This window comes from Hypanus sabinus, chromosome 13 (assembly GCF_030144855.1).
Source record: "Hypanus sabinus isolate sHypSab1 chromosome 13, sHypSab1.hap1, whole genome shotgun sequence".
NCBI lineage: Eukaryota > Metazoa > Chordata > Chondrichthyes > Myliobatiformes > Dasyatidae > Hypanus > Hypanus sabinus.
The window spans coordinates 42,155,529-42,168,477 of record NC_082718.1 but is presented as its reverse complement, the minus strand read 5'-3'; the positions used below and the strand labels follow the sequence as shown (position 1 = coordinate 42,168,477).

At 41.0% G+C, this 12,949-nt stretch overlaps 1 protein-coding gene across 7 annotated transcripts in view; it reads right to left on the bottom strand.

Annotated features, from left to right (window-relative positions):
* The window catches only part of bltp3b (bridge-like lipid transfer protein family member 3B), a 139,518-nt gene that overhangs the window by 60,631 nt on the left and 65,938 nt on the right, over positions 1-12,949 (bottom strand). For all 7 annotated transcript variants that reach the window (XM_059987496.1, XM_059987498.1, XM_059987499.1 and 4 more), the window contains exons 8-9: positions 11,299-11,479; positions 9,970-10,053 (exon numbers count right to left, since the gene is read on the bottom strand). In XM_059987496.1, the coding sequence (XP_059843479.1) occupies positions 9,970-10,053; positions 11,299-11,479 (265 nt within the window). The remainder of the gene's footprint in view (positions 1-9,969; positions 10,054-11,298; positions 11,480-12,949) is intronic.

Here is a 12,949-nt window from a genome sequence, read left to right as displayed (position 1 = left end):
TGTAATGTCCACAAGAAACGCCAAGGTTGCAAGCCAATCAGGATCATGAAAATCTGAAGCATCCTCATTTTTGCTTTCAAGAAATATTGCCACCTCTTCATGCAATGCAAATACTCTCTCCAGTATCGACCCTCAGCTAAGCCAGCGTACATTGCAGAAATAAGCCAGGTCCCCATATTCTGCCTCCGTATCCAACAAAAACTGCTGAAACTGGCGATGATTCAATCCACAAGATAGGATCAGATTCACTGCCTTCACAACAATGTCCATAACATCCTTTAATTTCAAAGACTGGGCACATAATGCGTCTTGATGGATAATGCAATGAATTTTAACCAGTTTCTATGCAATTCCAAGGTTTTCCATTTGTCCTTGCAGCAATGCGATGGTACCTTTTTACTGTCCCACCATTGCTGGTGCCCCATCAGTTGTGATGCCAATTAGCTTTGACATATTAAGTTTCATTTCTGACATATTTTCAACAAAGCTTCAGAAATGTCTGCTCCAGTAACCATGTCCTTCATAGGAATTAATTGAATAAACTCTTCAAAAATTTGAAAAGTTGAGGTCACTCCTCACACAAACACTACAAGTTGAGCAGTGTCTCTCAAGTCTGTGCTCTCATCAAGCGCAATTGAAAAAAATGGCAATTCGTTGGAGGCATCCCTTAAACAACTTTTAACATCTGCTGACATTTTTTCAACTCGCCGTGTGATCGCTCTTGCTGACAGGCTTATAGATGCAAATAAAGATTTCTTTTCAGGACAAACAATATCCACCACTACCAGTAAACATTCTTTGACAAACTCTCCATCTGTAAAAGGCTTCATCTTTTCTGCAATACGTTTTGAGACTTCGTAGCTGGGTTGGGTATTTCCTACATTTTCACTGCTTTTCTTGGCAAAAAATAATGTTTGTTTTCCAAAACTAGCCTTCATTCGCTCAACTTCATCTTTCCTTGCTTGTCTGGTAAACTTGTTAATATTTCCACTATGACAGGTCTTGTAATGTCGGCACTCAGTGTCTACCTTCCTGTGTTTTGCATTCATTGCCATTGGAATTTTTTTCTCGATTTTATTTTAAAACATGAGTTATTCAACAAGTATCATAGCACATGTAAATATCTGGATATTTAGTGTGGATTTCTTGTTAAAGCACAGTGACATTGTTTCTGTTTACACATCTGAACGATCCCATCTGAAAACCTGCGCGTGCTCGGAGAGTATCTAATACATATTAATAAGGTAGTCTGCCTTCCCATCATTCGTATATAACAGCGTTTGGTTTGGAACAAAACAGAACTTGGGGCCAATGTCACAAGACGCCATGCATGTCCATCAGTATGGTCGCGTGAAACACTCAGAAGAAGGAAAAATCGCTCATGGGCCGGATATGCATAGTATCCCAATATTTGGCCGCAGGCCGGTCAAGATACCTTCATGGGCTGGATCTGGCCTGTAGGTTGCCTAACCCTGTTCTAAAACATAGTGAATAGGCACAAATTTTTAATCATATTTCCCATGCAAAGCAGCTGAGAAATGACTCAATTGAGACTATTCAAGAAAAGGGACAAACAAAATTATGGTAGTTAGAGGCATTTTCCTGCTGTCTGACATAAGTAATTATTACCACCCTCTACAAATGTCTCCTTCCAATTGAAGAGTTGCTCCCACAACATGCAAGGTGGATTTTAGCTAATCAGCAGCTCAATGGAGATCATCTTCACCACTGCACCATGGAATACTCCAAGAAAAGTGCTCGAAGCAGCATCAACCAATACCAATAGGGTTTTGTGTAATTTTATTCTTTCAATCAGTTGACTGAAAGACTGCAGAAAACCTTTAATCAAATATGGTTGCACTCAGAAACTTTATTAATTGTATGTAAGTCATGATTCCCACCCAAGGACTGATTACAAAACCTATCTCAGTCCACAACGTGGTAAATCATAACTATGTCAATGCTCCTGTGATTATAACAATTATTCTTGTTGCAATATTACATCTTGTCTCCAAAAAGATTCCCATGAGGTTGGAGCTGTTCCACAAGACAAAAGCAACACTCTATAAAAGACATCACTGATTTCAAAAACATGTTTACCATCAAAGGAAACAACATTCCTCTGGACCAAGGTGCATAACATAGTATATATAACTCACACACAACACATTTTTAAAAATTACTGCGATAAAATTAACGAATAATAAGGTACATTGTGACACAAATTTAAAAGTATACAGTATAACGCTTCTGGTGCTTCATGAGTGTAAAACCTGGGTGGAGGCAAGGAATTCTGTAGTCCTACAGTGAGTTTTCCATCTCAACAATTCTTGTCCTAATGCTATGGTATCTCCTGCCTGATGCTAGGTGGTCAAAGAGATTGTTGGATGGATGGGAGAGAATATTGACAATGCTAAGGGCCGTCCGTGCACAGTATTCCTGATAAACAGCTCCGATGGATGGAAAAGAGACCCCAATGATTCTCTCAGCAGTTCTTGCAATCCTTTGAAGGGACTTGCAGTCAGATGCCTTGCAATTCAAGTATCAGACAGTGATGCAGCTCGTCAGGAGTCTCATGATGATGCCCTGTAAAAACCGGTTGGAATGGGGGGTGGGGGGCTTGGTGACGTCATCATTGAGAATGGCAGCTTAAGTCACTAGCTTCTCCGGAAAAACGCATATTAAACCCCGTTATCCCATCAAATATATTTTTTGAAAAATATTTGAACGGAGAAGAGGGACAAGAATGGGGAAAAAGAACGGAAATAAAAAAAGTGACACTGCGGAGCCTGCATCCGAGAGCAGTGCAGCGAGCGGCTCTCCGACTCGACTGCATGCTAGCGAGGCGGCTGCTGGGCCTCGTTCAGATGAAGCGGCAAATATCTTCGAAATCCTGAAAGAAATAATGGAGGTCCAGGAAGAAATAAAGCAGCAGCTCCATGATATTAAATCAGAGCTCACCAGCGTCAATCAAAAAATAGCGGTGGCAGAGACTCGAATTGAGAAGGTGGAAGATCGCGTTCAAAACGTGGAACGGATACTGAGTAAGACAATAAAAATACTACATCACCAAGAAGGAAAACTGCTTGACCTGGAGGGAAGATCACGGCGGAAAAATATCAGAATCTACAACATTCCCGAAGGAGCGGAGGGCTCGTCTATGACAGAGTTTGTTGGAAAGATACTGCGGGACGCGCTGGATATTCCCTCGGCTATGAAGCTGGAAGTTGAAAGAGCCCACCGCGTGCTCGTCCCAAAACCTACCCAGGATAGAAAGCCACACTCAATAATAATTAAATTCCTTCGGTACAGCACCAAGGCGGAGATTATACGAAGGGCCTGGGGTAAGAAGAGAGTGCTTTTCAACGATAAATTAATATATTTCGACCAAGATTACCTTCTTCCCCCCCTCCCCCCTGCGGTCCTGCAGAAACGCAAAGAATACTCTATAGAAAAGCGAGTACTAAAGCAAAAAAAGATTAAATTTCAAACTCCGTACCCTGCTAAACTTCGAGTGTTTTATGACAACGGGACGCGGTTGTACCAGACAGTGGAAGAGTTGACTACAGACATGAAGGCCAGAGGGTTGCCTGTCAGCGTGACCAAAATGAAGGAAAGCCTGACTGAGGAATTATCCTGCTCCGCTTGGGAAATAGTGCGAGAATCGAGAAGGCAGGAGACGGGAGGACGACGAGATAAATATATCAGGAAGAGACCGGGAGTTTCCTAAAGACAGTCCTCACCCCCTTCAGAAGAGCCATAAAGTTTGGCTAACTTTAAAAATGTTGAGAAGCAAAACAGAAGCAAAAGTACACAGTGATATACCTATCTCAAGAAATACATATTATAATGTGGATTTTATATTACTTAGTTGTTATTCTTTACTTGCTCACTTACTCCCTTTTCCCCACCAAAATGAGAATATATATATGTAATGTATGTGTGTGTGCATATGTGTATATATAGGAGTACACAGGGAAATCTTTTCTGTATAATGGATTTGTTCACTGACTTTTATGAATACTGCAATGGGGGCCCTCAACTCACAAGTAGGAGGGGTTATGCCCCACAGCTAGACATTTCCTCTAGCTCAACACAGGGTCATCTACTAGAGACCTCAGCCTTGGAATCACACGTTTGTTGCCATTTTTGTTATTATTTGCGTTTCTTGGTTCTTATTTGTTCAGGGAGTAGATCGATTAAGTTTTATTCTAATTTCAATGATACACTGACAGACAAATACAGATGGCTAAGGACAAGGTAAAATTCATTTCTTTTAATGTCAATGGGCTATTAAATCCAATCAAATGTAAGAGAATTTTATCCAATTTGGAACAATTTGATTCATACTGGGAAAAATGGTTTACTACATAATGCCTCATAGGCCTGATTTTATTCTCACGAATCAATGAATCTGTTGTACAAAAAAGATCACTCCCCACTTGTATATAGTTCTTTCCTTTGCTTGTTTTTTCTTTCCACTCTTTTCTATAAGTGTGTACCTCAGATAAATACTTTGTGGAGATTTGTGATATATATGATTATATGATATATATGTACAATGTCTGAAATACATCTCATGGAAATGTTTGTTCGATGATGAACTTCAATAAAAAAATAAATTACAAAAAAAAGAATGGGGGGCGGGGCAGGGGAGAGCCTCACTCACCTCAGTCTCCTCAGGAAGTGGAGATGTTGCTGTGCTTTCTTGACCAAAGAGTGGTGTTTAGGGGCCAGGTATGATCATCCATTACGTGCACTCCCAGAAACTTGGTGCTCTTAACTCTCCCCACGGTGCAGCCGTGTATGTACAGTGAGGAGTGGTCAGTCTGCACCTTCCTAAAGTCCACAATCATCTCTCTGGTCTCGTCCACACTGTCTCTCAAGTTGTTGAGACCATTATACCAGTTGCTCAACTTCCTCTCTGTACACCATTTTGTTGTCATTGCTGAGGCCAACCACTTGTGTCATCAGTGAACTTGATGATTTGGTTTGAACTGCAGTGCAGTCATGTATAAGCAGTGTGAGAGCAATAGGCTGGGTGCGCAGCCCTGGGGAGCAACCGTGTTCAACGTGATGGAGTTAGGGATATTCTGCCAACAAGGAGATACAGAAACACCTCTGCATGGCCATCCAGATTGAAAAGCAGCTTTTTCTCCCTGCACTGTCATGCAACTGAACAATGCCCTATTTTAGAGTTGTCCATTTTTAATTCAGGTGTAATTTAGATAAATAACTCAGATGTTATTTTAAATTTAGTTATTGTGTTTTTAGTAACTGAACTGCCATTATGCTGTTTTGCACTGAATGGATTAGCATTGCAATTTCCTTGTCCTCAGCAATGGCATTACAGCTCCAACTAACTAAAACATAGGTCATGTCACAAGCTGAGCAATGGCAGGCATTGATGATGAAATTCATCACATATTCAGTGCACTTTCACAACCTTTAATCATCTCAGGAAGTGTCATGATCAATGCCTTAAAGCTGGCTCAAAACAGAGCTCTTCCCTCCTGAATGACATAGAATACCAACAACAAGCACCTCAAAACACTGCAGAGATACATTAAACCCATCTCCCCAAAATACTCAGAATCAATTTACAGGACGGAAATGCTACCCCTGTATAACATGACCAATACTGAGGCTCGAGTCACAGTCTACCAACTCTGATGTGCAGGCCATATTATACAGACACCTAAAACACGAGGAGTCCAAAAATGAGCACTCGGAATGATTAAGTTGCTTTAGAAGTGGTGGTGTGTGGCCTCCGTCGGTCATGGTTGACCATGGGTACTGTGCCTCTGGTAGTCACTGGTTTGTTGAGCAATGACGACTGTAGCTATTGAGGCCGATCCTGGAACGGTAGGCTCTGCCACAGTTGCTGCACATGTAGAGCTTCATGGAATTGTTATCCGCTGTGCTCTCCATTTAGCTCTCCATTCCTCAAATTGACTTCTCTTGGTGTTGTTGAAGAGTACCTCACCATTTGTTGCGGTCATCTGCTGTATCCTCCCAGCACTCTGTGTTGATTTTTAAGACTTTCCTGTCATGCTTGCAGAGGTCCTTGAAGGGAAGCTGGGGTCTACCAACATTCCTCTTGCCTGTTGCTAGTTCTCCGTAGAGGATATCCTTTGGCAGTCTACTATCCTTCAAACGACAGATGTGGCCCAGCCAGCGCAGTCTGCGTTGTCTTAAAAGCGTGAACATTTTGTAAAGTCCAGTGCAGGAGAGAACCTCAGAGTTTGGGACTTCGTCTCTCCAGATGATGCCGAGGATGCAGCGAAGGCTGCTCAGGTGAAAACTCTCCTGTTTGGAGTAGATGGTCCAAGTCTCGGTACCATACAGGAGGGTGCTGATAACATGTGCATTGTACAAGGCAGTCTTGGTCTTTGTAGCAAGTTTCGGATTCTCCCAGACCCGCGAGGAGAGTCGAGCAAGGATCGATGTTGCTTTGCTGATCGATATGCCTATTGATTTCAGCATCGAGGGAGAGAGTGTCGCTAATGGTCGACCCCGAGTATGTGAACTCATGGATCACTTCTAGATCGTAACTGTCAATGGTAATGACTGGTGTCTCCACTACTTTCTGGGCAAAGACATTTGTTTTCTTTAGGCTGATGGTAAGCCCAAAGTCCTTGCATGCCTTAGAGAAGTGGTCCACGAGAATTTGTAGTTACTGTTTGGTGTGCGAGGTTATAGCAGTGTCATTGGCAAAGGGCATGTCACGTATTAAGATCTTTCGCATCTTTAATCTTGCTCTCAGGTGCGCAGAGTTCAACAGAAACCCATCAGAACTGGTGTGCATGAAGATGCCTTCTGTCAACGTCCCAAACGTAGCATAGAGAAGAAGATGCCAAATAATATTGGGGCCAACACGCATCCTTGTTTGATTCCACTATGAATCGCAAAGGGTTTTAGTGAGCTGCCATCGTACCAAACAGTAGCCCTCATGTCATCATGAAATGACTTGATGATACTTCAGAGTTCTGGGGGACAGCCAATCTTGAGGAGAACCAGAAAGAGCCCATCCCTGCTGACAAGGTCAAATGCCTTGGTTAAGTCGATGAAAGCAACATAGGGAGGTTTCTGTTGTTCCCTACACTTGTCCTGGAGTTTACGGAGTGAGAAAATCATGCCGACACTTGACCTCCTTGCGCGAAAACCACATTAGGACTCAGGGTAGACTTGTTCTGCCAGAGTTTGTAGACATGCCAGAGCTACACGAGCAGACACTTTGCCAACAATACTCAGGAGGGAGATACCCCTGTAGTTGGTGCAGTCACTCCTATCACCCCTGTTGTTGTACAAAGTGACAATTTTGGAGTCGTGCATATCCTGTGGAACGGCTTCTTCCTTCCAGCATTGATGGAGGACCTTATGCAAAGGTTGGAGGAGTAAGCTCTTGCAATGTTTGATCAGGTCTGGAGGAATCCCATTTTTGGCAGCAGCTTTCCCTGGGGCCAGACTGTCAATTGCCTTGCTGAGGTCCTCAATGGTTAGTACAGAGTCGAGTTCATCCATGACTGGTAAACAATCAATGGCATAAATGGCTGAGCTAACAATAACATTTTCCCTCGAGTAGAGCTCAGAGGAGTGTTCCACCCAGCATTCCATCTGCTTGCTTTTATCAGCGATTATTTCATCGCTGGATGACTTCAAGGGTGCTGTCTTGCTCTGTGATGGGCCAAGGGCCTTCTTGATACCATCATACATCAATCTGACATTGCCTGTTACAGCTGCTGTCTGAATGTCCCTTCTGAGCTGGAGCCAATACTCACTTGTACACTGCCTTGCAGTCCACTGCACTTTGCTTGTAGCACCTCAAAGAGCCTGGAGTACTTGGTCAGATGGTGAGCGTTTATACTCTGGCTTCGATGACAGGAGCCATGATGTTGGACTTTGCCTCAAACCAGTCACTGCTCTTTGTGGTCTTTCTTCCAAAGAGAGCGCTGATTTGTGGATGGTGTCGCGAAGGTATGACCATTGTTCTGTTGCAGTATCTCCTTGTGAGGAGGTAGTCATAGTATCCTGTACTGACTTGGCAAACAGGTCAACCTTTTCTGACGGTTTCATCTCTGTTGTGTTGATGTGAGGTTTTCCAGTCTTTGGAGTGGTGGATTTTCTTCGGACGTAGTTTGATCTTGCAGCATACTAAAGCATGATCCCTAGGCAGTCTGCACTGTGGTATGAGCGGGTGATTAGTACGGAGTTGATGAAAGAGCACCTAGTGATGATCACGTCTAGTTGTTGCCAGTGTTTAGACTGTGGATGTCACCATGAGACTTTGAACTGCGACTTCATCTGAAAGTAGGAGCTAGTTACACACAGGCTGTGATAGGAGCAGAACTTATTTATTTATTCATTTATTTTGCCAATTCCAAAATTACCAAGACAAGACGGCCAGGAATCGTTATCAGCTCCCACTCTGGCATTGAAGTCACCAAGGAGTAGGAGATGCTCATCACTGGGAATACGTCCCACTGCATGGGCAACAGATTGATCTCCTTATCAATTTTGCCCTGGCTTGCGCCCTGGAGAGGCCACTCCAGCTTCGCTTTATAGTGCCAGACAAACATGGGAAGCAGCAGTTACCGGTTACAAGTCATAATGCTTAATTGGCATAGAGCATGGCGCCAGGGGTTGCTGACTGTAACTACTGCACCAGACAAGAAAGAAAACAAATCAAATAAGACAACTCCCCTCAAGTTGGGATGTTGAAATGTCTGCACGATGATGACTGGACTTGTCCAAAACCTCAAGGATATTGAAGATGCATGAAAAGCAGCTGTCATTAACAACGAGCTTCTAAGGCACAAGGTAGATATAGCTGCCCTACATGAAACACATTTGGCAGATTCAGGTACACTGAAGGAAAGGGACTACACATTTTTCTGGCAGGGAAAGAACCAAGACGAGCCCCGTGAGTATGGAGTGGGTTTTGCTGTTAGGAATTCCTTGAAAATTCCTAGAAAATGGATCAGAATAACTTATGACTCTCTGCCTACACACCAGTCATGGCCCAGTATCTCTCGTCAGTGTGTATGCCCCTACCTTGAACTCCATCTCTGAGGCAAAAGACATGTTCAACAACAAATTAGAAGTGGTACAGAGAACCATATTTCTTCATTGAAAGCAGGTGGAGTGTTGGAAATTCATTCATAATTGCAAGGGACTCATGATAACCCCACTAGGTCCAAAACTAAATCAAGTCCAAATAAATTCAAATCCCTTTCAACTTTCCTGAATTCCATGAAGCTGGAACTTTGTTTTTGAAATTCCCCAGACCCAAGGTTATAGTTACATCCAGCCTCTCCTTCATTCCACATTTCTTCCATGACAATATTTGCTGTGAAACCACCCACCATTTATATGTCAAGCTTTGAAATTTATTCCCTGAACCTCCCTTCCCATCTGCCATAACAACACTACTTAAAACCCACCAGAATGACCAAACATCTGATCATTCCATCTCATATTTATTTCTTGTTAATTTGTGCCTGCCACACATTCTGGAACATTACTACGTAAAAATGCAAGGCATTTTTGTTTGAAAATCCAGTGTTAAACAATTACATGTTTAAGAAAAAAAATGGCCAAGCACGTTTGAAATTAAATCCCTTTTTGTTGTTTATTTTTAAAAATAGTATGAGAGTTCGCAAAAGGAGGCTTAGAGTGTTTTGAAAATAAAAGAGTAGAGACAGCTCATATTTAACAAACAGTGGTGAAGCATATGGATTTGCAAAAAAAAAAGGGTATAGAGCAGAAGTTTTAAAGAATCATCTCCACAGCAACTAGGTCTTCCCAACTCTTGGTTTACTGTGCAACAGGTTATGGCTCTTCAAGAAATCATTTGGGCAACTTTTAAGATACAGGTATAAAAAAGTTGAAAAGTAGTAGTGTGATGACGGCATTGTAGAATTTGCAAATTCGTACTTCAGATGTTTAATTGCATCTTTACAGTCATACCTGCTCTATGATAGGGATAGTAATCCACTGTAATTTGTGTAAAAGAGAGTTGCATGGCTCCACCTGTGATCTCTCTTGGAAAACCTGCCAACAGATGGTGAAAATTAATAAAGCAAAAGTTAGTATTGGAATTTATGTTCTCCTTGCACATGAGAAAATGGTTCCATTAACTCTCCACACTTAGAATTTAACACTTTCAAATAAAGTGTGAATTAGTCTGCATGCAAACTGCATCTAGTCAGTGAAACCAATTGAAAGTAACAGCCATTGACAATCTGTGACAAAAGTCAGCAACAGTAGCAGAAACTGATAAAATTCATTATCGATTAATTGAAGGTAATGTTCAAACTGAAAGAAAAGATGCTTAGCAGATACCGTCACTGGTGTCAGACCAAGGATATATTTTAAAGTGACTAAGTGGTATCAACTTTTATTAAAAAAAAAGGCCTAGAAATGACGGAGTAGCAATCAACAAATAAATTACTGAAACACACCTTGACCAACCATGGCCTTTTCAAGCACATGGAGTTTTCTGTCAGTTTTGAATCAAAGTAGGGAAAAAAATTCTTGGAACCTTGGAAGAATGTGACCAAGAATCAATCTTATACACAAGACTCAACACATGCACTACTAAACACCATTTTAAGCTAACCTTTGATAGAGTAAAATGTCCACTTCAGACCATTATGGCATTCTAATGATTTGGCATTTCATGCACCAGGTAACATTTCCCATGAATTTGCTGACTCCTGTATTCCTTGGTCCATGGTTCCTACTTTCTAGTTGTCCTCACTGCCCCCTCCTTTGCACAATTGACTATGGCCTGGGTTCTTGCAGTCCTCCACCCATCTGAAGACCTGCCAGTTCTTTGGTGTTCCCCTCACCTTCCCATCAAGAATCACCAGGCCTTTGGTTTCTGTGCTCCATAAAACTCACCAGGATCTGATTCACATGCTCCCCAAAAATAAGCGAGTTCACTGCAGAATTTAATATTCATGTATAATTTCATGAAACAACATGAGGGGAAAAAATAACACCCAGAAGTCTGGAAAATCCATCAGTCTGACATCAGTGCCGCAAAGGTGCCAAATTAAATTATGTACTCTAATACAGGGGTTCCCAAGCTGAGGTCCATGGTACATGGCATAAAAAAGGTTGGGAACCTGTTCTAATAGAACAAAGAATATAACTCCAGCACTCCACTCAATATGATTATGCAGAACTAATGTAATACATTTTAAAATGAAAACACAGAATCAAACAAAAAACATCCCAGTTCTCAAGCTAATAATTTCAACTCTAGCTCAAAAAGACAGTAAAACATTGTACCTCTTTCCTTCACATGAATGTCATCACAAATGTGCAAATCCAAATGAGAAATAATTAAATGATAAGATGTTTCCTTTACATCAAAAGCATTGAAAAGTTTGGCAATAGCATCATTCTGATCAGCTGTTGCTGCAGCTTGCTGTGTTCGAACCTGCTGGGAAACAGGAACTGGAGTTGCACTCTGCAAGAACAATGTATAAGTGTATGTCAATTCCATTAATATAAAATTTAAGTGAACTTTAACTTTAATTTTTAAGTGAATTAAAGATTTTTCATAAAAAGGTCATCAACCTGAAATGTTTATGCTGTTATATCCAACATTTTAATATTTTAATCTAGTTCTCTGCCACCGAACAATTTAAATCTATAAATAAATGAACCTGCTTTCTCTATTCACTATTATGACAGTGTTCATGTTTCCAAATCAATTATTTTCAAGACTTACAATCAACCTTTGCACTTTTTCCTCCAGATTCATTACTCTAAACTAGTTTGTTCAATATTTTCTGAGAACCAGAGCTGAACTTTAAACCACACTTTTAACCCATAATTCATACAATTTCTGTAGCATTAGACATTACCATTCCCCTTCAACATCTGGTGACCAAATCCCATGTACATTTTACACTAAACTTTACATTCAACTTACTCAAATTCTTTTGGTTGATTTTCATTTTCCTAAACTGCTATCAGCAGAACCCTCAAAAATATCCAGCACCAATTCTTTGCTACATACTCTGCCTCTCACCAATAAATCCTATTCAAAATCTTCATCTACATCTTACAAGACTTCCGAAACCAAAATCATTCAACTTTACAACTGCTATGCCCCAGTTCATTAATTTATGAATTTTGGTTTATTCCCATTACAGGTTGAATAACCCACATCCTAAATGCTTAGGGCTGGGAGCGTTTTGCATTTTGGAATATATAATGAGATAGCTAGGGATTGCTGTAATTTCTGACTCTCAGTTTATGTGTTACCACTGAACAGTCTTGTCTTACACTTGTTCATCACACATATGTACTTAACAATGAAAATTATTACATACCATTAACATAATGAAAACATAAAGTATGCAGGGAGACAGAAGCAGCACAGCAGTATTTAGAGAATATTTGAATCAGTTGTTGAACAACAACAAACAATGGTAGGCTTTTCTGCTTTATGGAGTGTTTTTTCTATTTTTCATAAACTTTTGTTCATTACACATGTGAGGCTACTCCTCAGAACTGTGGGTGGTGCACAGGGACCTGCACATTGCCTGGGAGCCTTCCCAGTGCCTTGTGGAATTTTCCAATTGTAATATCGTGTCAGCAGCACTCAAAGGTCTTTGGATTTCAGAGGTTGTCAGATTTTGTATTTTCAGAACTCAATTTGTACAACTTCTACCAGCTGCCTCAGCCCCACTTAAATTTGCTCTTCACCTTTGTGTTTTCAGTCTATTAATAAGCCTTTAGCCACCCCTATTATAAAATGCAAAGCAATCAATGATCATTAAAATGTTATATTTTTATTTGCATCCTGTCCCAATAGTATTGTGCAATTCCTAAAGTAGGAAAATCTAATTTCCAAGTAATGTTGATAATCTGAGACGAGAGCTGGCTTTTGTGGTCTAACACTGAATCACCATTCAGAAATTCAGTCATC